Here is a 25,740-nt window from a genome sequence, read left to right on the forward strand (position 1 = left end):
GAAAACTTTTTGAACACAGCTTAACTTGAAGACACGAATTTTTAGACAACATGGCTTACGTATACAAGGTTGTTGGTATCTTTCACGTATTCTCTCATGCTAACAAGAGCATGCTCCTCGGAAATATCATTAGTTGTGAGGATTTCCAAACAAGAACGGCAAGCCTTTGGTGTCTTCATAAAATGACGAACTAAAAAGCCTGCCAATTGGGCCACGATGTCGCTTTCGGCTTCATTCAAAGGTTCTAGTTCGCCAATGCCATGACTCGCTACTGGCTCTGCTATTTGGCTTTGTACCTTCTTGATTTCCTCAGCAAAGAAGTGTAACTGCTATTGACAACTTCATAGTTTCAATTATGTGAAACTTTCAGAAGCTGGCTGACTGACACTATTTTTACAGCATTTTTCATGTCGTATGCACTTGGCACTGGCGAAACCGTTCTTACTACTGTAAATAAGCTTGTGCCAACCTTTCTGTAAAAAAAAAAAAAAAAAACTTGTAACCACATTTAAGCAGTAGGACAAAGTGCACTTTCAGCACCAGTGTTGTTGCCATTATTACGACTGCGTGACATGGCTTCCACATTTTCTTGACCCCAATTCCCAAAGCTTCCATTATACTTACTGTGAGTCAAAGTATTTCAATGGTTTCTTCGTATTTACTCTTATTTGTAAAATTCACACCGACAACTGGCTGTCGATATGTCATCAGAGTGTACCATTTAAATATGAGCTCGAAAAACCAAGTAGTAGTTTCTGCTTCCAATGGTAGCTTTCCCGACTTGCCAAAATATCTCATGGTTGATGGGGCTTGTCGGAAAAACTGCACTGCGATTCCTACTTTCATTTTTGTGAAATGTCCATTCGACAGATACGCACTATTCCCATTTGGAGCCACTCACAGCTGTTCTGTGTCCAACATAACGCAGTCTGTGAGGTTCTTTAAAGGAGATATTTGTTCCGAAGCTGCAGTGCTCGTGAACATTTTCTTGGGAGGACTACTCTTTTTCGCTGCTGTCCGTAGAAAAGATCTGAGCATCTGGTTCTCCTGTTGAGTGAAGTGGTGATGTGGTTCCATTCCCTTGAATTTTAACACCAGCCAAGGGAAGACGAGATGCTGGCTTCTTCCGCCGCCTGGGTGCCGCTGTACAAGACCAAAACACAGAGCGTCAGACGCTAGACGCGTGACTTTAAACTTTAAACTAAAAAGGGCCTCTGGCCCTATAGCACCTAAGCCTGAAGTCGAAGTGTGTAGGCAGAGAGCTTGATTTAAGAAACCGACGACCATCTTGCCGCCTCCCCTCTAACTGGTCGTTATCAAAGTGAAGCTCAAAGTGAAGTGAATCAATGTGAAGGCCGAACTGCGCATGCGTATTTTATGGGGATGGTTGTGGAAGTACGTGATGTGTACAGGATGACTGATTGCGATGAATGTTATGTCTATGTTGGATACTTGAACACACATAAAGAGAAGTGGGATCTGTGATCACAAGCCCCTATGCAGGCTTGTAGCCGAGCTGGAAATAAGGCGGAAAATCCTTTAACTCAGTGGGTAGGACAGTCAGCTGCTGAGCGTTAGGTAGTAGGTTCGAAACTCACCACAACGAACATTTTCTTTTATTTATCTTTTACGCATTGATTTCTTTATAGCGATTCGCCTTACTCGAAAGACAGAAGGATGGAGAGGTTTCCTCGTGGGGTAGGCACACAAATGCTTATGCATTTTAAACAAATTTTGCAGTTTCTTCCGCAAGGCGATGCATCGATTACGATAGCAAATTAATGAACTAGAACACGAAGTAAAGATAGCTGCTTTATCAGCACCATAAACTTGAAACCTTAGGCACAATAAATAAATTAACAAGCATGATGTCACACGCTTACAAGCAAACATGTACAAAGGTCACTCGATAATCGCGGAAACTCGCTGTCAGAACACTCGTGTGGTGAAACGCGGCAGCAGCAGCCGCGAGCGAAGTGACATTCGTGCTTTCTATCGTTTCAACGCAAAGTGAGCTCCGAGAACACAGAGCACGCACAAAGCTACGAGCCTCTGGCGCGTCTAGACTGGGCCCCCAGCGCAGATTGCTCTCAGCATACCTCCGCGCGACCGTGCGCAGCCGCCACATGCGTCGTTGGTGCCGGAATAGAGCGTCGCCTCACACCCCTACCTTTCCCCGGGCGCCTCGTAACCTTGGGTGTCTTACGCACGACGGAAGACGCCACGCTTCCTCCTTGCTTTCGTCCCTTTCGCGCGGGCGAGATTGAGCTGCGATCGTCGGCTCAACTTGCACGCCATCACTCGCACATACAGGGTGCAACCTCACGGCGATGGCGACACCCAACCAACGCCGACGACGGAAATGCGCTTGGAAATGTCCATATTATTGCCATCGCAATAAAAATTCATGCGATAACTCCTCTGGCAGTTGTGCAAGCATGCGTAAGCATTGTGGGAATTGCTTATCTCTACGTAACCCTGTCTCATTATCAGTGTAAAGAAACTTGATTCATCCAGTACAAACGACAGCGCTGCGCCATCGCGAACTGGATGGCGGCGCAAGGTGCATTGATAACGCATGCATAGTACTGCAGATGGCAGCGACAGGTGTGCTGATTACATTCCAAATATCATAAGCCGTTATCGATCTTTAGTGCCTTGCGCACCCGCGTTGAACCATAATTAACTGTGATGGCGACTGCGCATGGCACTGATGCACAGACTGTATGTTGAAAGCGATCTGCGAAGCGGACGGGGTGATGTATGCTGATGGCTCCGCGCGCTGTTTTCTTGGCTTCGCAATGAAGAGAGACGCACGCGCTCAAGTCTTGATAGTAATATGCGAAAGGGGCAGGGCTGCGTGTGCTGCGACCTTCGTGATCGCTGTGTCCTCGCCACTTAGTTAGCGTTCAAGCGACATGCAGCGCGAAGGTGAAGTCGCACGCTGCTGTGGTCTGTATATGGGAATCGATCGTCTTACGGGACGGACAGCTTTCTAGGTGGGTAAGCATAGAAATGTTTACGCGTTTAAACACTATGACAATTTTATCCTTAACGTAACGTAGGGAAATTCAAGAGACAGAATTTCGCACAGCGGAAAAACAATGTACATGTTGAATTGTTTATGAAGAGCTGTTAAAATCTGCCGTAGATAAAGGGCCCCTGAAACGGTTTTCGTCATACGCCTAGACACAGAGGATATCTGTCAATGAAAGCTTTCTCTTAAAAATCTTGTGTCAACAAACTGTATTAGCACAGGTGCGAGTGGTTAAACATTACCCTGTGTTCAAAGTGTGGCGTGTCCCCTCAACTTTTACACAGTGCGGCTATCGCTATATCCCGTCTCCTTCGTGCGATGAAGCACATTTTGGCTGCTTCAGGTTGGTCTGAACCGACTGTGGCCCCGCGTATCTTCCTTACGCAACGTCATCGTCTAGCCTCAGCTGCATGGAGAGAAGTTTCAACGTGATTGCGCGCGGCAGATGCAGACGCGGATGCTCGCACCATCGTTGTCAGCCTATGTAGAAATTTACAAACTACTAAGTAGTGCTCTTTCCTTATTATTTAGGTTTGATCATCGAATAACCGGAAAATATGTAACACATACGCTTACGAATGTTTCTATAATGCGCTTGTAAGATTTCCTTGCAGCCTTTAGGGGAAACAGAAGGCGCGGTCGCTAACTTGTAGATGTATGGAAACGTATATTTACGTTTGCGCCACTCTAGCAGTTAAAAAATAGCCCCTCCCTTTCTCGAGCGTGTTCCCGGCAGCGTTCATGAAATGCAGCCAGCACTTCTGCCGAACGCGCGACGCGCGGCCCGCTCCCGCTGCCGTTTCTCAAACGCAGCCTGCTCGTCGGGTGAACGAACCAGACGCGGTCTTCCCATCTGACTACCGTGCTTGAAGTGGCGGGAAACGGCGGTTGCAAGGCGAGCGAACACGCGACCTTCTCTAGAGAGAAGGGACGCCTGTGATTTGCTAGCGCCTTGCGCTGAGTCTACTTCATCCACATAAAACCCTGCTTTAAAGGGCTCGTGTGATGAATTGAGAGGGGCTGAGTTGGTCAGCGTTGTCGTCCCGCATCCCGGACGTCGGTGGCTCGAATGCGCCGCACGACAAGAAATCCTTATTTTCGCCCGGCTTTTGTTTTTCGTACGGCAACCCTGAGAGAGAGAGAAACAACTTTATTTGCCACTGCAGCGTTGGAAGTTAGGGCAGGTAGGCTTAGTGTGGCTCCCAGGTGGGGGGATGTCTCGGGCCCTCGAGACGAGTGCAAATTGTGTTTTCTTGACTGCTCTTGTCAGCAGCTGGTTCCAACGCTCCCTGGAGGCGGCTGGCAGTAATGATTGTGGGGGAGGGTTACCCTCGCAAATCCAGAGAATGTGAACCTGAGCGGCGAACACTCCATGGCCGCACTTAGTACAGATAGGGTCGTAATACCCGCCCGTGAATAAATAAAGACTAGAATGAATGACTGCAAGCGGAATTGGTCTGCAGACGGCAAATCATGGTGGCTTGCGCTCGGTCAAGGGGGTGTTGGGAGGCGGGTACACGCCTCTCGTCTCCTTGAATAAGTTAGTAATTTCACCATAGGATTTGCGGGCCTCTGCGAGAGCATCCGGGGCCTAGGGGCGGCCACCCGGGTAGTTGGGCCCTGGGCTAAACAGTCGACCCCTTCGTTCCCAGAGTTCCCCACTCGAGCAGGACCCCACACTGAGCTTACAGTTCTCTCGAGAGCGCAACCGCGGATAATGCGTACGGCGGGGCGACAAAGTAAAATTTTCGCGGAATTTTGGATGGCTTGTTTAGATCCACTGAGAACCGTTCGTGTGCGGTGATCCGCAACGCCTTGCGCGATCGCGACCTCTTCGGCAGCGACGGAGGAGTGTGTGCTCACTGTAGCGGCACTGATGACAGTGGTGGTTGGCGTCGCTACGCAGGCTACGTATGTGCTAGAGTCGCATTTCGCCTGGTCCACGTATGTGGCGTGTTCGTCAGCGGAGTGGGTGACGTCTGCCTTGTGCTTTCAGTTGGCGGTGCCTATCGTGGCGGCCCAGCAGCATGATCTTGGTAATGGGTTTGATGAAGAGCTGACTGCATACTCCAGTCGGCAGGGGACCAGTGGGGTGGACGTCACCTGTAGGGTTGATGTTAAGGCGATTAAGAATTTAACGACCCTGTTTGGCGTGAGAAAGATGGTGTATCTGTAGTGTCTTGTGTGCCTTTATCAGCTCTGTGAGGTTGTTGTATATACAAGCTGGAGGAGACGCTGTCTGCTGGCGGACTGGTGCAGTCCCACGGCCGCATTGTACGACGAGTGGATGGGGCTATTTGTCGCCTCTTCATCTTTGCGGCGGAGATGGTAATAAGGGTATGTGTAGACAATCCTACTAATGAGGTAGGCTTCTGTGAGGCGCAGGCGTCGGTCTCCCGCATTTCCCTGCGGCGAGTGGCAATGTGGCGTATTAGGCTGTTGATTTGGTGAGCTGCGGTTCGGGCAACACCTTCTAGCGCGACCGCGGTAAGGAGCTCGTGTCGCAGAAAAGCCGGTGTCCTCGGCGTCAGTGTCGGCGTCGTTGAGTTGGCCGTGAGCGATAAATCTGGGAAGGCACTTCATAAATAATAATAAAAAACAACTTACAAGATGGGCTGGGTGGGAATCAAAGCAGCGTCTCCGGAGTGTGACATGGAGACGCTACCACTCAGCTTCGAGTTCGGTAGTTTAAAGAGGGACGAAAGTGCCTCTAGTGAATGTGGTGTTGCCTTAGAAACGTGCCGTAGAAAGATATACTCAAGTGCATATCGGTAATTATGACCATGTAAATTACAGAAGTCGCCGTTACACGAGTAGCGAAGTACGTTTCCGCTACATTTCTTCTGCGCTCTGCGCACACGCCGAGCCATCTTGAGACAAACACAGAAAGCCCCTCCTCTGAATGACGGCGCTGCCCCGACATCTGGCACGCCACTCGCCGCATGATGGCGTCCGCCTTCGTGGTGCATCGCGGCCCGGCTGTCTGTGCCGATCGCGGCGTTTGGCTGGCGTAGATCGTTTGAGTATGCAGTGCGAACGGTGTGCGATAACGCTATCGCGTTCCACTCTTGAAGGCACTGCTTAAGCTTTCTCGAAATTTTGCAGCCTCAATGTGGTGGTAACGCGCTCGTGATTCCAGATCACTTCCGGTCAGCCATTTTTCACAGTCCAGTTAGCCAAGAAAATATAGTTGTTTTGTAGCATAGTATACTGTAGGCACATATTCTTGATTTTTTTCAGGTATAAGGAACGTGCGCCGTGGCGGTAAATTCATGTATGGGCTTTTTTTTGTTGCAGTTATTACAATTCACTTGTCCAACACTCCAATTTCCCAATAAAACTGGTGCCAGCCGGAGGGTGCTATAAATTTATAGGCTAATATGACGTGTTCTTGTGGAGCACTTAAGCGGAAGTCTTCTGGGAACTCTGTTTGAAAGAATGAAAATCGTCTGATGCTTGGAAAACGAAGAATCGACGAAACAAGTGTCGTCTCACTTGGTGAGCGCGGGTTAAGCGCACTCGTTTGGACGCTGCGAACATGCACAGCGAGCACTACTGCCTCGAACCAGAGACCAAAAGGGCGCCGATTCTCTTCTGCATCGTGAGGCGCTTTCCTCCTGTGTCGTTCGCTTCCCTCGCAGCGATAAACATAATTTCGCCGATATCACAGACTCGACATCTACGCCTGCGCTTACAAACAGATCCATTGGGAACGGAACCCACAGTTTCTGCGCGGGAGGCGCTGAGGCTACTGCTACACAAAAGTATAAGTGGTCTTCTGACGGACGCTCTCCCTCGTTGTAATGCATGTTCAATTTTCTTCGCAACGATTTCTTTTTTTTTAATCTCTCCTTTTAGTATATCTTGTTGCTATCATAGTGGGCAAATTCTATGCCAATATTACCTTCGGCAGAATTCAGAGTCTACGGGCACCTCTGAAAGCCCGTCATCAAAACTGCGGGCGACCGCTGTTCACCAAGGAGATTGGCTTTGACACTGGCGTGTTGCGCTCGCGACTTCTACTGCGCGTAATCAATGCAGTTTTCTCCCTGCATACATCTGCAGTGCAAGGCGAACGTAGTGCTGGTATTACTCATGTTCCTTCCACTAAAGCAGACAGTGCTGCTCCTATCATAACGTGATAAAACCTCGGCATCTCATCAGCTGCAATTGCCAGAGTGGTAGTAGGCCATCGGTTTGAGTACATAATTTTTAAGAGAACACAAATTGCTATGCATACGTTTTTTATTAAATACAAGCTTAATGCAGCGGCATGATTCAAGCATTCTCGATGATGCAACATGGGTAGGCAATCGGATAGCTCACCAGACCGACGTCATCGGCAGTTTTACGTAGGTGGATGGGCGAGAGGGCGGCTTATTATTCGTGGGAGTGGTGCCACGGCAGTCGACAATGGTGCACATTTTTAAGACCTTGTAATAATTTCCATGCTTTCCGCTGAGCGCTTAGGCGTGTCTATGGCATGAAGGGCCTAACCTAGCGATCTTGTGTGTTGGTACAAAAATGTCATCATTATTTTAGGGTACTATAGGCAAGATGATAAACATTGATGATGTGCACATAAACTTTCTCAACTTTCTCGTAAAAGTGTTTTGTAGCAGCACCGAATGTTTAAAAAATCACTTGCGGTAGATTTCTGCAGTCTAACGCTTGAACTAACTTACCGGATGAAGTGAGACTTATTTCGAGCAACAATAAAATACGTAATTCATTAATTACAATACATCGCAAATTAGGCTCATTACTAATTAATTTAGACAACATATTGCAATCTTCTAATTGTAGTTAGTTCGTAAGGCATATCGCATTGGGGCAAATGCTGAGGCTGTCACCGGGTTCGACATATGTGCCGTCAAACTTGGCATAAAGGTGCACTGTGTATCTAATTAGGTCTTTGAGAATACGGTATCTTATACATTGAAGCACAAAAGCAACGGAACTTTGATGTATTCCGTCGCACACCTGGAACATTATTACCTTGAATTTGTGCGATCCTGAGAATTCGCTCCAAGAGGATACGCCTTGCCAACTTACCGGCTACAATTCGTAAAGTAAAATATGCGCGCTCTAGCAATTACCCAAAGCGTCAAACGCTGCGTACACCACTTGGGCGCCCATACCTTTAAAGTGATCTGCGATGTGGACAAAGTGCGCCGAGCGCTGACAGCGCACACCTTTGCACGTTCCTTTCTGCCGCAACCAACACCTATTTGTGCATATAACGCACGCTTTATTTCAGGTATTTTCTAGATTTGTTATTGTTGAAGTTATTTCAATTTTCTTTTTGTAGCTTCGTATATTTTGTATCTTAGTGACATCCCCCCATCTCTTTTAACTGGTCGTCATTTCCGGCTCTCTCTTATCAAGTTGGCATGTGTTTGAATAAGACGAACTGTTTTTTCGCACAAATTTTCAAACTGATGTTTCTATTCTTACGTTATTGCTAATCATTTTCACTTGTATGTCTTCTCTTGCTGAATTTTCACTTAATTTTCGCTAAAGTACCCTTGCATTTAGAAATAGGCGTTGTTTTTGCGCACGTCAAATAAACATTTCACTTTCAGTATTGCCTCGAAGCCTTTTCTAATTTTTGGTTCTTGTTTCATGCCATGATAATGAATGATCATTCATAGAAATCCCGTATCTTCTGTTTTCATTGCTCAGACTACCCACGTGTTCTCTAACTTTCTCACGCAGAACCTTCAATTTTATTTTTCAACTCCGCGAAGTTACAAGACAATGTTGGTAAGATACAAGCAGTTCTAGTTGGCCGGATTGGAGCGTGTGAACTACAGGCAGGCGCATCGTTGATTCATTCAATGTAGCGACGTTCACGGTGCTCACCACGCTGCTAGAGTCATCTTTGTTTTTCAGGGGAAAACACAAAATTTGTAAGATAAATGGTTGGCGCCGGATACCAAGCGTCATTATTTCTGCAATTGACAGTATTCTTACCATTTCCTTACTAAATAACATTTTCGCAAAATTTGTACATCTCGAACTAGTGAAATTTCGTCGTGCTTATACATTCTCGGATTCTGTTTTACGGCCTAATAATCATTTTGAGTTAATTTTCGTCCTACATGCGCCAAGAGCTAAGAGTTACTTTATCGCAACAGTCAGTACGGATAAAACTGCAGCTGTGACATTAGCGCGCAGGAGATGGCGCTTAGGGATTACGGTGAAAACTGTTGGTAAACGCATGGTGAAAAGATTTTCTTACGTTTTCTTGATTCCGTTACAGAGGGAGCCCATTGTCATGTTCGAGGGTCTACTTCTCGCGTTGGCCTTCTTTTGTCTCGTCTGCCACACCAATGGGCTTAGAGTTGACTACGCTGATGGAGGATACATCGACCTACTAGTCTCCATCCACCCAGAAACCAGTCCAAATGAAGTGATTGTCGACAACCTAAAGGCATGTGCGAGATTTCATGCTTTATTTTATCTACCCGTAAAAGAATGTTGTTAGATGCGGTACACAACAACCGGCGGATCCCAGATGACCAATAGCGTTGATTTATTTTGTTACTACCTCGGTCCTGGTCTGACCTTTAAATATAATTCTAATAGGACAGCTGTTACCCATCACGTTGTATTACCTAATCGTTCGTTGTTTGTTTTACTGTGACAGGTTAGATGTCTAGCCATTCTAGTAGAGCATGTCCCATCATGTGAGCATAGTTAGCACTCAGTACGAGGCACCCCACTGACCTCCGGTTGCGATCAAGGTTCGGATTGCACTTCTGGCTTCATGCAAACAAGCGCATCTCGAAATGTAATTCATGAAGCGATTATACTTTTCAATATACACCGCAACAGTTCCTAACTATCGTATCCAGATCTTGTGTGTTTCGCTATGGCTGCATTTCTCTTCGCCTTTGCTGTTATTTTTTTTCTTTGTTTCCATCAATCGATTGCCATTGTAAAGCCATAAAACCAGGTATTTCTTCGGCTACCGGAGGGGTATCCCGACCCTGCATAGAAGCAGTCTAGTACAGTTTCTGTTGAGTACCATAACACAATTTTCTAATGCTAAATTTAAATCTTAACCCCTTGCTTTCCTGTGGAAAGCATTGGCCAGGCGTTGCATATCATTTAGCTTCTCTGCATACAACCCAATGTCATTCGCTTGAAACTAACTTTCGAGCTGTTGCTCTAATATCCTGCCCGCCTGTTTGTATGGGAGAATGAACCGATGCTGAATTATTGCAGCCCCTTTTCCATCCTTACTACGCATCTTTCTGCTTTGTACTTTGTTCCTTGGATATTTCAGCTTTCTAATCACTTTTCATCGCTATGCTTTCAATGCACACAGCAATTTCTAAGTAAATGTCCTTAAAAGCAGTACATAGCCATCGCCGAAGCATTCTTGTTCAAGAATTTCCACAAACATATGCGGTTAGCCTTATATTATGCTCCAGTAATGTCAAAAAAAACATTTTAAAGGCCTTTTTTTTATTTTCTTGCCAGTGGCGCTGGTATAATGAGGGTAATGGTAGTGATGATAATTTAGTGGGAGCCTATCGAAAATGGCGTGGTGACGAACAGTTACTAAGTTTGCTTGTGTTAATCAGTTATGATACTTATGTTTTTCATTCTGTCATTTTTGTATACTGGTTCTTAACATTCTTGCTCTTTTCTGAAAACTTCTCTATCTTCTACTGCCAGCTATCCTGTAATGAATCCGGGCGTATCAATGAGGTTCTTGTTTCTTTTTCAACAATACTCTAAACCCCTCTTGCTTATATCGACTGCTGACCGCTTTATTCTTCCGTCCACTACAGACGCTTCTAGATGGTATACGTTACCTGCTGGTATCACTGGGTGAAGCCCTTCGCATTCCACTAGGATGTGGTCAGTGGTCGCCGGATTTGGCTGCACCATACACATGCCTCATCTAGTTCTTAATACTTGCTTCGGTATCTTTCCTTCCTTAGGCAGCCAGTTCGAGCCTCAAAGAGCAAGGGACTTCCTTTCGTGTTACCGTACATATTTTTTCAAATAATTTTTCTTCTCATTGTCAAAAATGTACATGGTATTTCTTATTTTTATGCGCATCGAATTCAGTGCCTCTGTTTCTCTCTCTCTTTATCCGATGTTTATGGTTGTCTATTTACACTTTCAATTACCTTGTACTTGTTTGGCGACATTCATGAACCTTTACTTCATTCTGTGACCATGCTTTTCAGGGAGAGATACTTATGCATTTTAGCCGCAATTTGTTTGATCGAGGTTCCTAAGTCTTCAAAATGAATTTTTCTCTTCGTTTCTCTGTCTTCAAACAAAGACCAATCTATGTCAAATATCCATGTTAATCGCAGAGTGGCATTTGGCAACTGTATCGCTTCCACCATTACCCCTTCCCAGATTCCATGCACCATCTCATATTTATTGTGGGCTCCAACTGCTCTTATGTTTCTTTTTTGCTGCATTGCACTTGCCTTTCATTTTCAGATTACCTTGGTGGGTAGTGCAGGACATCTTTTGCTTCGTTTATGTATACGCACAGGCATTTACACTGCTTGAATATTGGTACAACTTGCTGTTGAACTGACACTGCGTAATTACTCTTCGCTTCATTAAAGATCAAATTCCCGATTTCTCTGTGCTAAATTAAGGCCTAGATTTGTCTCAACGTTGCCATACATCTTCCCAAGTGCATAAATTTCTTGCATTGTCCGCAAGTAGTACTATGTCGTGAACATGCATCATTCTGGGGACCTTCAGCTGTACCAATTTGCCATTAGGCATGTATCATAAATCAAGCCCTCTTTCACAGTTTTCCAGTCGCCTTCCTATGCCCTTAACACAAGACGTAAAAACGAATCGTGTGAGAGGATGGAAGGATGGATGGATGGATGGAAGGATGGATGGATGGATGGATGGATGGATGGATGGATGGATGGATGGATGGATGGATGGATGGATGGATGGATGGATGGATGGATGGATGGATGGATGGATGGATGGATGGATGGATGGATGGATGGATGGTCGGACGGACGGACGGACGGATAGATCGATGGACGGACGGACGGACGGACGGACGGACGGATGGATGGATGGATGGATGGATGGATGGAATGACGGATGGATGGATGGATGGATGGATGGATGGATGGATGGATGGATGGATGGATGGATGGATGGATGGACGGACGGACGGACGGAATGACGGATGCATGGATGGATGGACGGACGGACGGACGGACGGACGGACGGACGGACGGACGGACGGACGGACGGACGGACAGACGGACGGACGGATGGACGGACGGACGGATGGAATGACGGATGAGGCTCAACGATATAAATCGGGCGGTGGCTTCCGCCACATAGTCGTGACAAGAAATATGTTTCTCACTTTGTGGATGGTAAAATTTGTCGGATCTCCCACTTGCTGTTACGATAAAGGAAAGGCGGCACTGTAGTGCAGACTGTCGCAGGGGTATTTATTGCACCTTTCATACAATAATACCGTCTAGCCGAATTACTATCCCCAGAGCAAGTTGATGGGCGCACGACAAATGTCGCACGTCCAACTCACCACGACTGGATATCGAAGGCGTATGATAGCCCCCTGCTGGACACCAGTGCCTGGTCTTTCCGTATACGGTCATGCGAACGGTGGCGTCGAAAGATCGTGTTCGTCTATCCCGGTGTCCTGCTCCAAGGCCTCGCGAGGCGGTCTCGCAGTGGCACGGATTGGCGCACGGTCGGAACGTCCCTGCCACGTACCAAATCCGAGCCGAAAAAGATGACTTTGCTCCCTGTAGAGCCCGACTAAACCAGCCGTTAGGCTGCGTTATCGCAGCAACACTTCCGCCATCTCTCGCAATATACTCAAGTAAAACTTTTGCTTGGGCTAGTTGGTCCATGCTTGAAGTAGTAAAGGCAAGGCGCAGAATACCAGGACTCAAGAAGAAGAACACAAACGATAGGACCGGCGCCGGTCCTGTCGTAGGACCGGCGCTGGTGCTGTCGTTTGTGTTCTTCTTCTTGAGTCCTGGTGTTCGGCGCCTTGCCTTTACGACTTCGTAATATACTGAAGCACTCCGACCACCACTGCCACTTATCTACGGGGAGAATCCTGATTACACGAGATGCGAGAGCCATGTGGAGAAAACATCACCGGTAGATGAGCGAGGGTCGAGCATCCCCACATATATCACCATATCCTTGATTTTAGCTACCAGTCATATAACCTGCGTTGGGTATTACTACCCACTTCAAGTATAATTTTTTTCCGTGGTTCCCAAACTTCATTTTTTTTAAAAAATCCGCCCCATTGCTTTGAAATGTATATCGAGGCTACTGATAATAAATTATAAATTCTTCAGCCTTTTCCTTCTCCTCTCTACAAGGACAGCATAATGGAGTTGTCCCTTGGTACTTCAATCGGTGCGTCTTAGTTTGCAATACTCCCGTGCTACTTTCAAAGAACAAATAGCTTTCCCTAGAATTAGTGTGAACATTACCTTTGGCAATATTTTGCATCAAAGTTGAGTGCGTTCACAGTGATGATTTTGTCTGTACCCCTTTATTCCCCGGGCCCCTTGCTGTTTCTTTAACCTTCTTATAAACCGATGATTCTCGATTTACCGCAATGCTGTCGAAATAGTTTTTAGACAATTTATTGGCTTGCGTCTTCCATTTTGTTTCAAAATTCCTCATGTGCAAGTAGCTGTAAACTTTCCTAGCCCACCGCAGTCCCCCCTTTTCTGAATTGCGCCTTACAGCTTCCCTGCCTTCACATGATGTCCATCCCATGTGACCCTGTACCACCTGACTTTGTGTATTTCCTTGTGCTCTCAAAGCAAAGCTACCTAGTCCACGTTGCTTAATTTCCAACCTTTGTCGAACTCTAATCTCATGCACAGGAATGCATTGCCGAAAGTTAGAATCATCATCCCTTCCTAATCCCGCTCGCCAATTCGTACCTAACGTAGTTCCACAGTGCCATATTTTACATCACAGCTGAATCCCACCTACCTTTATTCTTTGCATATTTTGCATGTTCTGTTACGCACTCAACCCGACTATTTATCCATACGCCATGATATTTTTACCCATCTCCTACCTCCAGCGTAACCTCCTGTATTTTATACTTGCCGCCCTCATTATCATTAATAATCAAGACTGCAGATTTTTATTACTAAACTTCAAACCTAATCTATCTCCCCCCTTTACCGCAGATGTCCATAATTCTATTCAAATCTTCGTTGTTGTCAGCCATTGTCAGTCAATTATATAATCTAGGTATAGCAGTCTTGGTAATTATTCTTCAATCTAATCTTTTTGGAGGAAAAAAGAAAGGTTGAAGCCAAGTTCATTGCTCTTATTTGGTTTTTAATCCTTATAGCTACAACATGAGAAACAAAGACAGTTTTTACAAAAAACGCTCTAGACACGAGGACGAAAGGAACACATGCAACAGGACGCGCGCTGAACCCTGTCATATGTGTTCATTTCGTTTTCGTGTTTAGCGCCTTTTTATGAGAACTGTCAAGAGAACCAACTTGCCCAAAGCCAAGGCATTGTTGCATCAAGAAAGCTGACAGAGGTTCCCCTTCCTTAAGCCTCCACTGGATCTCTATAGGCTCAGATGCCATTTCCTCCTCATTTCATAAGCACCTTCTTACTTTTATTGAGATTTTTTACAATATTGGCTACTCCATCTTTCAAATCTAGTATGCACTTTATGTCCCACGAGTGCTCTTTCATTGCATTGTCATAGGCTTCCATGATATCCATAAATGCCACCCTTGCGGCCTGTGTTCCTTTTCTGCTTTCTCGTAGAAGAATCTATACACTGCATCAAGGACAACAGATCGCCCTCTAACCCCCTTTGTTTCCAGAAAAGATTTTGCAGGCACCCCAGAATCACCTCGCCCGCAAGCCATGCTTGCAGTCTGCCCTTTATAGTCTGCATGACTGCACTTTACACCACTTAAGTGGCTGTCATGAAATGGTAGTTGTCAACGTCGGCTTCGTCACGCTTTCGCTTATACGCGCCCAGCAGTGTTGCCGGACTTCGCCTCGCATCTTCGCGTGGGGCTCGAGCTCTTTGCGAACCTTATTTCTGTATCAACTCTCCTAATCATGTTAATTCTCCTTAGTCTTCACAAATCGAGTTTTTTACCGTCCATTATTGTGTTGCCCACTACATCTCTTACCGTTTCCTGAGATTTTGGGCCCAGTGACTTTATTTCTATAATTGGAACGCCATCATGGCGTGTGGACTTGTTACTAAGAACGCTCCTTTCTGTACTTTCACACTCCTATGCTTGGTGTGGAGCCACTTCTTTACTAGTCTATCCTCGTCATATGAAGTCTATTAAACGTTTCTTTCTTCTTCAAATTGTTTTGTCATCATTCTCTCAGAATTACTGTCATTTGTCGGGGTGCTTGTCATTGATGGATGCCTGTCGTTGAGAATGCCTGCCATCAGGATGCCAGGCATTTTTCAGCCAGGATGGATGGATGAATGTTATGAGTGTTTCTTTGGAACGGGGTGGTGGGTTGCACCACCAACCTCTTGGTATTATACTGCTTAATGTCCTACCTAGGTTGAAAAATTAAGAAAATAAAGAGAAAAGAGGAGAAGATGAACGCGCACAATCCATTTTCTGACCCCCTATTGTGAACTTTGCTTTCATACGTCTCCGTGTTTTGTCGTTTCCCTACTTTTCTTTCACCAAGCTTCCAATCGCCTCTTTTCTCTATTGGGGACATGTTTACTTTTCCCCTGCTCTCGCTGAAACCAACGACTATAAAGAGGCCTGTGATGCCTAAATCGACCGCTTAGGATGAGGTTCAGCGAGGTTCACATGAGGTTCACATGAGGTTCCGCGGCGCGACCTGGTGGCGCGCCACTGAACCTCATGTGAGGCTAATTGACAGGCACTGCGCATGTGCCTTCTTATATTATTCGTTGGCTTGACGTTGTTACACACGCACTGCGACGAAGTTCCCGGCACACGAGCTTGAACAGCGTGGCACCACGGGGCGCTTATATGCTCTTGGCGCATGCTTGCAGAAATTCGTTGATTTTCTCTCCGCTGCACATATCTGTAAGGGGGCCCTCATACGTCTTCCTTTGCAATAAGCAGGTGGCATGGTCGCAGCCTTTGCGCGAGAGGAGAGAGGGAAGTTTTATTGTACAATGTAGTCTGGTTTACAGAATGTTTTCTTGTGCAATTATAGTAGACGTTTTTTGCATAATCACACGCAAGCTGATGCGGACGCGTAGCCTAGCGATAACTAGGAGTCGGCGCCTAACTGTTACGGAAACCTGAGGCTGGGCCAGTAAAAAGGGTACTACAAAGAAAGAACACGAAATTGTGCAGTTGGAAGGTGGAAGGGGATATTGAAGAGTTAATGCATTTGGTCCCGGGTATTCAAAGACGAGTAGGCAGGCCACGTGCGCGTCATTAAGCTTCTGGTGAAAGCCGCGTCACATTCTTAGTAGCTGTTCGAGGCCTGCTTCAGCAACGGGCAGAGAGTTCGGCATGTAATAGCTAGTACAATTGGAGAGCAGCATTGTCAGTAATTTTGTCGCTGGAAATGTAATTCGGTCGACTAATGTCGTCGTGCGAAGTCTGACTAATGGAATAATGCGGGATCCAGTGATGGACGGCTATTTACGCTTTTTTGGTAACAGTCGCACGGCAGCCAAAGTGCAATCTGTTGCACCGGGTAGTGAGGCTGTCGATAGTGCATCAAATGGATGTTATCCGTGCGACCGGTATGATGCTCCCACCGACAACACGGAACTTGTAAGCATCGTCAGCAACCTCCCTTAAGAAATCCCCCACCATATCGCTATCCGACATGCGTGGATTTCACGTGTGCGGAGCTTTAGGGATCGATGCGTGCCGTGTATGTGTCTCCTGACACTTGGGCCTTCGGAAGTGAAGTGTACTCCGTATTACTGTGATCATGACAGTTTCATCCTTTCGGCACAACATTTAGTCGGTCTCATGTCTTCAACAATTCTAATGGCTTTCTAACTGCACCAACAAGGTGTCAGTCCACTATAAAAATAGAATATTGCAATGTGGAGTAGATTTATCTAAGTTGTTGAACATAAAATTCAAATAAAATTATTCAGGAATTCTACAGTTTTGAAATTCTTTGGAATAGAGTTCGGAAAGGTACGCAATTCCGGAATAATTTTGATTACTCACGGCTCCTAACCGGGCACCCAATGCACCGTTCAGGGGTGCTCTCTCATTTCGCCCCTTAGAAATTCGACCGCTGTGGACGGTACTCAAAACGAGTGACCTCGTGTTTCGCACCACTATGCTGTAGCCACTGAACCACCACGCGGAATATCGGTTGTATTTTATCATTCATTGTCAGCTCGCCAGTCTGTCACCGGTAAATTCACCTGACTTGTTCAGAAAGACGTATGGACATGAAAGAGCCGCAAAGTTAAAAAAAAAAAACAGAAAAGCAGCGGTCTGAAACGTCTTTGCAGATTGGTGGCTAGCAATTCCAGCAAAGCTGTTAGGAATGTTGCATGTTTGTTTATGGATGACTAGCCGAGATGATGGACCGGGTGAACAGCTGCAGTGATCACCCACTCGCATAAAATAGTACTCTAGTTTATTTCGTTGGCACCACTACTCTCAGCTTTTACAACATTTTACGCCAATGCGCTATTGAGGTTTTCTGGGCTTTTTATTTATCAGCCGTGAGTAATTACGCTGTGTCACCACTGAGCAAAGTATATGCTTCTGGATATAGGGTTACTGTCATAGTTCAGAGAAGGTTCGCATTTTGGGGGCGGAGAAAAGCGAGCAGAGTGCAATAGACAAAAAAAGGAAGACGTCAGACCGAAGATTGACCGTATTGACTGAAATTTCAATACTTGTCTGAGATTTCGCAATGTGCCTGAATGGTGTGCCTTTTTTTGTCAGCGTCACAATTGCCTCACCGTGCGGTGCTGTCGCTCTAATGCCTGTTCGACACACCATGTCTCTCACAGCAGCTCAGGTTACTTTCTTCATCGATGAGCCAGGGCCAAGAGAGTGTGCCTTGCTACAGTTTAGTTGCTTTCTAATTGTGCTTGGCGCTTTTCAACACACGCATCCTAAAGTGGAGGCAGTGAATCGCTGTAGTCGCCTGATACCTTTGTTTTATGCGAATTGTCGTTTGCCTCATTCGAGGCACGTCAATGCAGGCAGGTTGTTCTCTGACCTGGTTTAGTAAAAATGCCATAAATTGGTGACTAGTGGTGGAGTGGAAGCTTTGGCGTCGAAAAAGCAGCCCGCTGCTGTAAACATTAGGGCACAATCGCACTCATAGTTTACTCGTTTCCGAAACAGCCAGCTCCTTTGAAATTTTGGGCGCATGCGTGCCTTGTAACTTTCTGGTCTGGTTCTCTCGTGACAGCTTGAGCTGTCAGGCTTCCCTTTAGAATTCCATGTGCTTAATATCAGCTTTCTTTCCGCAATACTTTCATGATGCAGCGAATGTTGCGTAGAAACTGCAGTGAAACTTTGCGACGACGTACCACCTTTATCGTCGATGCAGTTTGACCTAGCTTTAAAATTTATTTACCGGAGTACAAATGTCATCATCGCTTTAATATAAACAAAAAAACACGGACGTTTTGCGTGGGATTGCTTGAGATTCAGTCTCAGTTCAGTTTACTTACCGCGCTTCGCTCGCTTACGGCCGTTAGCAATTTATTCAGAACCGAGCGAGCATCCCACGTAAATGCGCGTCGGCTGCCACAGTATAAAATCATGCCATTGCCGTCGTACGGCTGTCGTCAAGGAAGTCTTCGTCATCTTGCTGCAGTCGGCACACTAACGTGCGCTCGCGTCACACACACGACTGGTTGACTCACGCAAATACAAGTACGTTCGTCCACCTGGTAAAGCTTTGCAGAACCTCAAACAATTCTGGATAGCCAACTACGTGCAAGTTGTTTTGTGTAGCATCGATTCCTGCTCGGCGTGGGTTCTGCATACTTTTTTTTCCCATTCTGCGACGATTGCAAAGAAAGAACTATGTTTTCGATAACACTCTCAAATATATGTGCTCGCTCCCATTGAAGCAACTGATTCTAAATCAAGTTCACATCTGCCTGCCTTTAAGGTGTCACATACAAAGTCGGAGATTGGCCCCTGTGTTTCTCTGTTCGTAGCCAATATTACACGTCATTGAGCAAGTTATAAACGCGAGGGTATCGAAGTTAACGTGGGCGGCAAGGACATAAAGCGACATGTGTTTTCGGTATGAAGCCACTAAAATATTATCAGTGGCTGCTTGAAAAAGAAGAGGATTAAGTAGATGCCGCATACCGTTGGTTTGGAGAGACTGCCTCAATGAAAATAATTCGAGCAGCGAACACATTCAAGAGGACAATGCGACGCGGCACGACGCACAAGATGTGTAGATCACAAATGCAGTAGACATCATGGCGTGAATATTCAGCGTAGCAATCAGGCCGCCCAAATAATCCGTTTAGAGGACACAGGAACGTCAAGTGGCAGCAAATATGAATTCGGAAGGGAAAAGGGATAGTGAACACTCACCGGAACAGCTTGCCCTAGCTGAAGCGGCACTGCTAAATTTTGCAGAGATCTGGTGTAATTGGTAACCTTCTGGTGTCTTTCTTCTGTTGTCAAAAATGTAGCCGTATGAACAATAATTTTAGTGAAACAAGTTCTCCAGGTTTTATAAGACGAACATCTATCTATACGCTGGCAAGAATGCATCATATTTAAGTAATAAAACCACATTTATTTACTGATAAAGTGCACTACAATATAATAACTTTCTGGCAAAACATTCACCGCCGATTACGATACTCCCTAATGCGAAATATGAGCGCAGCTCCATATGTGTATCCATTTCAGTATATGCTGAGTCGAAAAATGAGAGACATGAATTGTACGTAAAGTACATCGGCAGAGAAAGCACTTCACCAGTTGTGTTGAAGTCATTGTTCAGTGAACTGGCTAACCTTATTACGCAATAGGATTGTATTATACATTGTAGTTATAGTCAATAACGACACTGTATAAACTGTGTTACACGTTTTACTCCTTGTTGGGCAAACTAGTGCCCACACAAAGTACTGCACAATTCGCGTCGCGCATACAGTCAGATTACGGAAACTATGGCGCCACCGAGTAATCATGGCCGGCACTTTCCTCATCACTTCCACTCACTTGCTTTCCACCTCACTTTTTAGCCGCACACTCCTCCTCCGCTTTCTCCATGGTTGTGTTGCGCCACGGAGCAAGGAAACTAAGGAGAAGCCCTGACGTCACTCTTTGTGAAGCAAAAGTGAAGCCGGAAGTTGGCGTTGCTCATGGCGATACTCCGCCTTTTGTGCCACCCTCCTTTCTTGTTTACATCTTTCGCGAAACCACGCCGCGCTGCGCGTGGTTTCGCGCGCGGAGCGCGCGCGCTCGCGCAACATCCGGCAGAGCACGGTGCAGGTAACACAGCGCAACAAGACACGGTGACTAACGCAAACCCGCCCACACAGCGTCTTTGCCACGGCATGAAGCCTACCAGAGCAACACGTGTGAGCGCTCAAAAAATCAGAACAACGCCGCCATTGTGGCCCAAAAGGCGCGGCCATGCAGCAAAAAAATAAAAAAGCAGCAAAAAATGAGAACCTATACGTCATTTCCGCCACACTTTTATCCTAGCGCGCGTAGGGGGTAGGGCCTCTCCTTAGTTTCCTTCCTCCGTGTGTTGCGCCGTCCTCCTCCATTTTCCTGCCCGCGCTGTCCTTGCAATCGCCGTCGCTTCATTTCCAGCTGCGCTCGGCGTTCGCTTTCATTCCTCGTGCGTTCGTTAGCTCGGTTATGGCGATGCCGCCGAGGGACGCCGACGCTCGCCGCCGGAACGGGCGCTTTAAGAGCTGAGCTCTGTGATTTCGAGCGATGTGTGCTCCTCGTCGTATCGCGAGCCAGCCGGTGATCTTATTTATTAATCCAGCTGTCGTTCACAATACAGCAGGTGAGCGGTGTTGAATGGCCCCGCTTATCACGTGACCCGTCTTGGCAGAGTACGCGGCCGCGTTGAAGGCGGCTGGGGAATCGCTACGATTGCGGCCGTCCAGGCGGGTGCCTAGCGCGTTTTTGACTGCGCACCTTGTTGCCAAAATTTCTGAAACCTTGAGACTACAGTTAGTTCCTGTTAGCGCCAACTATATCAAGCGGTAAAAAAGAATTGAATAAGTTTGCTTTTTGTGGAAAGGAATGAGATTTTTATTTCATTAAGAAAGTAATGAATTTCTTGTTTGAGGAAACATGCGACGGAATTGTTTATGGGTAAAGTCTATCAATACGAGCACTCGAAGGGGTAAATATTAAATCTCAGCTGGTATCGATTACGCGTTAAGCTCTCCAGAGGTGGCACTTAGGGACTAACGTAACGGACAGTGCCTTGGCCGTGGTAGTATTGCCAACGCCGCCCGGTGAAGGCGTTGCTCCATAGGTCACTAGGGGCATAGTGGTCGCTCTTTGGGGAGCTGTAGTGAACTGGGTGTCGCTATACATGGCGACACAAGGCTCTTTGTCGAACCAAGAAACAAAAGTGGGGGAGGGTTGGCTTGAGATAAGCACCGCCTCACGGAACCGGGTTTACTGGATGGATCTAGACGTTACGCAAAGGTCCGGGTGTGTTGGAGGCGCGTTAGTATATGTCATGTCTATGCTGCACTGACTTCGCGCGTTGCTACATGCACGAACACAGCGTTACAAATATACAGCATAAAATTTGTCGCATTTGTTGCTAACTAGGGCGCTTTTCATCCGTCTGTGCACAACAACAGAGCGCAGGATTTTGAGCTCTTGCCTTCGCGTGTGTGTTCTTTGGCTGACTGTTTGAGTTTTGGTTGAATTTTGCTAACCTTTACAATCGCTAATTATTTCCTTTTTTTTGCCTTGTTACCGCTTCACCGTGAAGGCGCTTACTAAATTAGAATGGGTATCAATCAATCAATGAATCAATAAAATAAGTAAACAAATGAATCAATGGCGGATTAACACTTATCCAATTCGTATAGTTCAAAAGCTCAGTTGCGTCTTGCAAGAACGAAACCCTGTTTTTTAACTTCCAGGCGCTGCTACGATCCTCATCCGAGTTCCTGCACGAGGCCACTGGTGGTCGCGTTTTCCTCAAACAAGTCGTCATTGAGTTCCCGGAAACGTGGCCGGAGAGGAGCACAGCTCGAAGCGTGCCTAAATTTTCCTTGTCAACGAGCGATGTCCGGGTTGAAGCTTTTGAAAGCGTTCGCAAGGAGCATTTCTTCAGCACAAAGCTACGAGGGAGGTGTGGAAAACGAGGCGATTTCATTCGCGTTTCACCCGATGTATTGGCGGAGCTGAACGCAACCAAAGAGGCCCTCAGCGACGCAAGTACGAAAACTTCCTGTCGATTCATCAGCAACAAAAACAACAAAACAAAAACACTATACACTACTAGTACTATTACTACTAATGCTACTGCTACTAAATATAATCAATCAATTCTATTATAGAGCGCCAGAACAACTATGCATCCTTCCGTACTGGTTGAAAAAAAAAAAAAAAATAATAATAATAATAATATATCTGCCTCAAGAAATAGAGACAGGGAAGATGCAGAAAAAGCTGTCATAAACAACTGGTCATGGCTGCAACACCTCAGTGCAAAGCAGCAGCGACAGGCTATTCGAAGCAATTCCTTGCCCACATGACGGCTTCAGGTTAAAATAAATATTAACACAATAGCAAAAATATCAGAAGACTAAACATAATCCTATGCGCACTTATGTACGCGAAGAGCAAATTACTTTATTAGAAGCATAATTCCGCATAATTAAGTCCATCGTGAAATAACATGCATCGAAGGTTAGAATGTATGACAGGAATAGTGGAAAACAGTATAAATTCAATAAAGCAAAGATCCTAAATGAAGTTTAAGCACATCTAAGGATTCCTCCATGGTACATGTCCCTTAATATGATGTTTGCATGGAATGAATGGCTGGTTGGATACAACTAAACAAGTTGATGTTAGCAGATTCGAACACGTTGAGAAGGGAAGGAAGTGTATTTGGAGGCCCTCTTCGGAGGGGCCGGGGCGGAGGAGGGCTCGTAAACATGCGTTCTGTTGGCACCACCCAGTTTTCAGGGTGTCTGAAATGGCAACTCTTTATTTTCTTACATCTTTGCGAGACGCCGAATAAGATTTGTAACATTGCTACGCGCTATTCCAACGCATTGAAACACGCATCCTGCCGAGCATTGAAGAAAGTGCCATAAAGACGGTGAATGCGATGATCAGAGCAACGCTCGTGTTGTTGTTCTGCCATCTAGTCTGCAGTCGTCTCTGTCTGCATATATTTTGGAAATACAATTTCCTATCCCTTTTGGCTACTTTCAACCACGTCGAATTTTGGTGGGAGGTGCGGGGTACCCACATGGAACAACAGAGCTCCGCAGTGGCCGACGCTTGCCTTTATCCACGATGGCGGAAGAGGGGCCGGCGCCCACTGAGATGACTGCAACGACAGCGGTCCTCCTGGCTCAGCTAAAAACCCAGGCACAGTCTGCGGTACTGGCAATGTCGACATCGAGGACTGGCTACCCCTTTACAAGCGTGCAAGTCAGAATAATGACTTGGATGAGACGAACATGTTAGCAAACATATTATTTTACCTGAAAGGAACAGCGAAGGTGTGGTTCGAGAATAGCGAAGACAAAAGTGGGAGCTGGGGTTCATGCAACGAAAAGATGCATTCCCCGTTCGGCAAGTGTGCAGGTAGAAAGGCAGCAGCAAAGAAGCTCGTATCTCGTGTTAAGACAGCAAAAGAGTTATAGCTGACTTACGTATATGACGTGCTTGCCTTTTGCCGCAAAGCCGACGACAGTATGGCGGAGTCTGAGAAAGTGGGTCACGTGTAAAAGGCCATAGCAGATGATGTCTTCAATCTAGTATGCTGCAAAACTACGACATCGTCGATGCTATCATCCAAGAGTGCAAGCGCTTTGAGGCCTCGAAACGTCGACGCATTGCCCTTCATTTCGCTCGACATTAGAATGCTGCAGCAATGTGGTCGTGCGAAGAACTACCTGAGCCATCGGCGCCGCTCACCGTAGATCACGGGAAGATCATCCGAAGTGAAATTGGGTGCTATAACGCAAAACTATTTCAAACTTTTCTATTCCTCTTCTGCGATCAGCCCTCCGCGATTGGTCGAAAACTTTTTTGGAGCACCCCCACTTCACCTGTCTGTGACGCGACGTCACGAACATTGCGATAGCTCCCCATCTGATATGACGTGTAAACACTGATTATGCATGATTTGGCCGAACAATGGAAAAATAATTACTTCTGATTCGATGCTTTTTGGCCATCAGCCCTCGGCGATTGGTCAAAAGGTTTCGGACAGCACCCACTTCACCTGCCTGTCATGCGACTTCATAAAACCGCAAAAACCCACCCCGTCAAAGTGACGTGTACGCGTTAAAGACACACTATTATGCCGGACAAAACTGAATTTTTCTTCTAAATAGCCGCAGGCTGCCCCATTCCGAAAGTAATGAAAGATGGCTGCCGCCGACTGCTCAGGAGCTGGCTACTCCCAGTTGCCAGAGAGCATAGGTTTATTTGCGTCTAATAAAGCTTTTTGTGTGGCCGTGCAACGTTTTCGAACACTTTAGGAACGTTGACGGCTTCATTCTGCCAACTCGTTTTTACAGAATATTCGTTTTAGCATCATCCTTAAGCTCCCGTTGCATGACGCCGCGATTGTCGACCAGCCACCGTAAGCTGAGAAAGGGAAAGCGGGCCAATCACAGAGGCCGGCACCACCCTTTTCATTCGGTCATCGATTTCCAGTGCAGTGGCTCGTCCCCATCGAATCCCTCTCCAGTTGAGCGTCCTCCTCACCTCTTGTGAGCCAATTAGATAAGACAGGCCTCTCAGTGTAGGCAGTGTTATATGTTCTTCAAGCAAACAAAAGTGACCTCCTGTGAACGAGGAGAGCGTTTGGTTGCTGCGTTGAGACAACCCTCCTGGAGACCGCCTAATGCTTGCGTCGGCGGTTAGAAAATTTGACGTCAGGAGATTGGAATAAAAACATATTCGAATAGTTTTACGTTATAGGGCCCCTTGACGCTGTGTCTGCTGCTTCTACGTGCGGCCGTACCTGTGACAATAGCTCCCATATGGTGCCCACCCAAGCTGGCGTTCATCAGGAGCTCTCCAACGCTGGCCTGGAGCCTTTATATGCCGCAGCTCCTTACCAGCCGAGCAACCATTGTCCGTCACTTTCGCACGCCCAAGGTCCAATTGCAATACTCGCAATCCAGTAGAGGGGAGGACTGCTGATGACCGCCCCATTTGCTTGATAGCTCCCCATTGAACTGCCGTCGTATAGGACGCGTGGCCCGTCATTGGTACAGCCGGTGGTATTGGTATCCAGAGCCATTTGGGTACAAACGTCGCCCTGACATGAATCGTGGTCAATTTCTGCCCTACCGCGAGCCTCCCCAAACCACCTGGGACGACTTTCCCTCCGTGCCGTATCGTCGCTCAACCTTTCCTCGTGGTCACCAGTCTCGTTCGCCGTTGTTTCGTCGCCAATCATCTCACTCGCCCCAATCCCGTCACTCTACGTCGGTGATTGCGCAACTACCTCGGGAAAACTAGACGATGCAG

General features: G+C 46.5%; 1 protein-coding gene across 1 annotated transcript in view; it reads left to right on the plus strand.

The window, feature by feature from the left end:
- The window catches only part of LOC135907508 (calcium-activated chloride channel regulator 1-like), a 177,139-nt gene that overhangs the window by 2,756 nt on the left and 148,643 nt on the right, over positions 1 to 25,740 (plus strand). Inside the window, exons 2-3 of the mRNA XM_070520903.1 lie at positions 9,303 to 9,473; positions 22,155 to 22,452. Of these exons, the coding sequence (XP_070377004.1) occupies positions 9,318 to 9,473; positions 22,155 to 22,452 (454 nt within the window). The 5' untranslated portion in view covers positions 9,303 to 9,317. The remainder of the gene's footprint in view (positions 1 to 9,302; positions 9,474 to 22,154; positions 22,453 to 25,740) is intronic.

The sequence above is a fragment of the Dermacentor albipictus genome, chromosome 6 (assembly GCF_038994185.2).
Source record: "Dermacentor albipictus isolate Rhodes 1998 colony chromosome 6, USDA_Dalb.pri_finalv2, whole genome shotgun sequence".
In the NCBI taxonomy this organism is placed as follows: Eukaryota; Metazoa; Arthropoda; class Arachnida; order Ixodida; family Ixodidae; genus Dermacentor; species Dermacentor albipictus.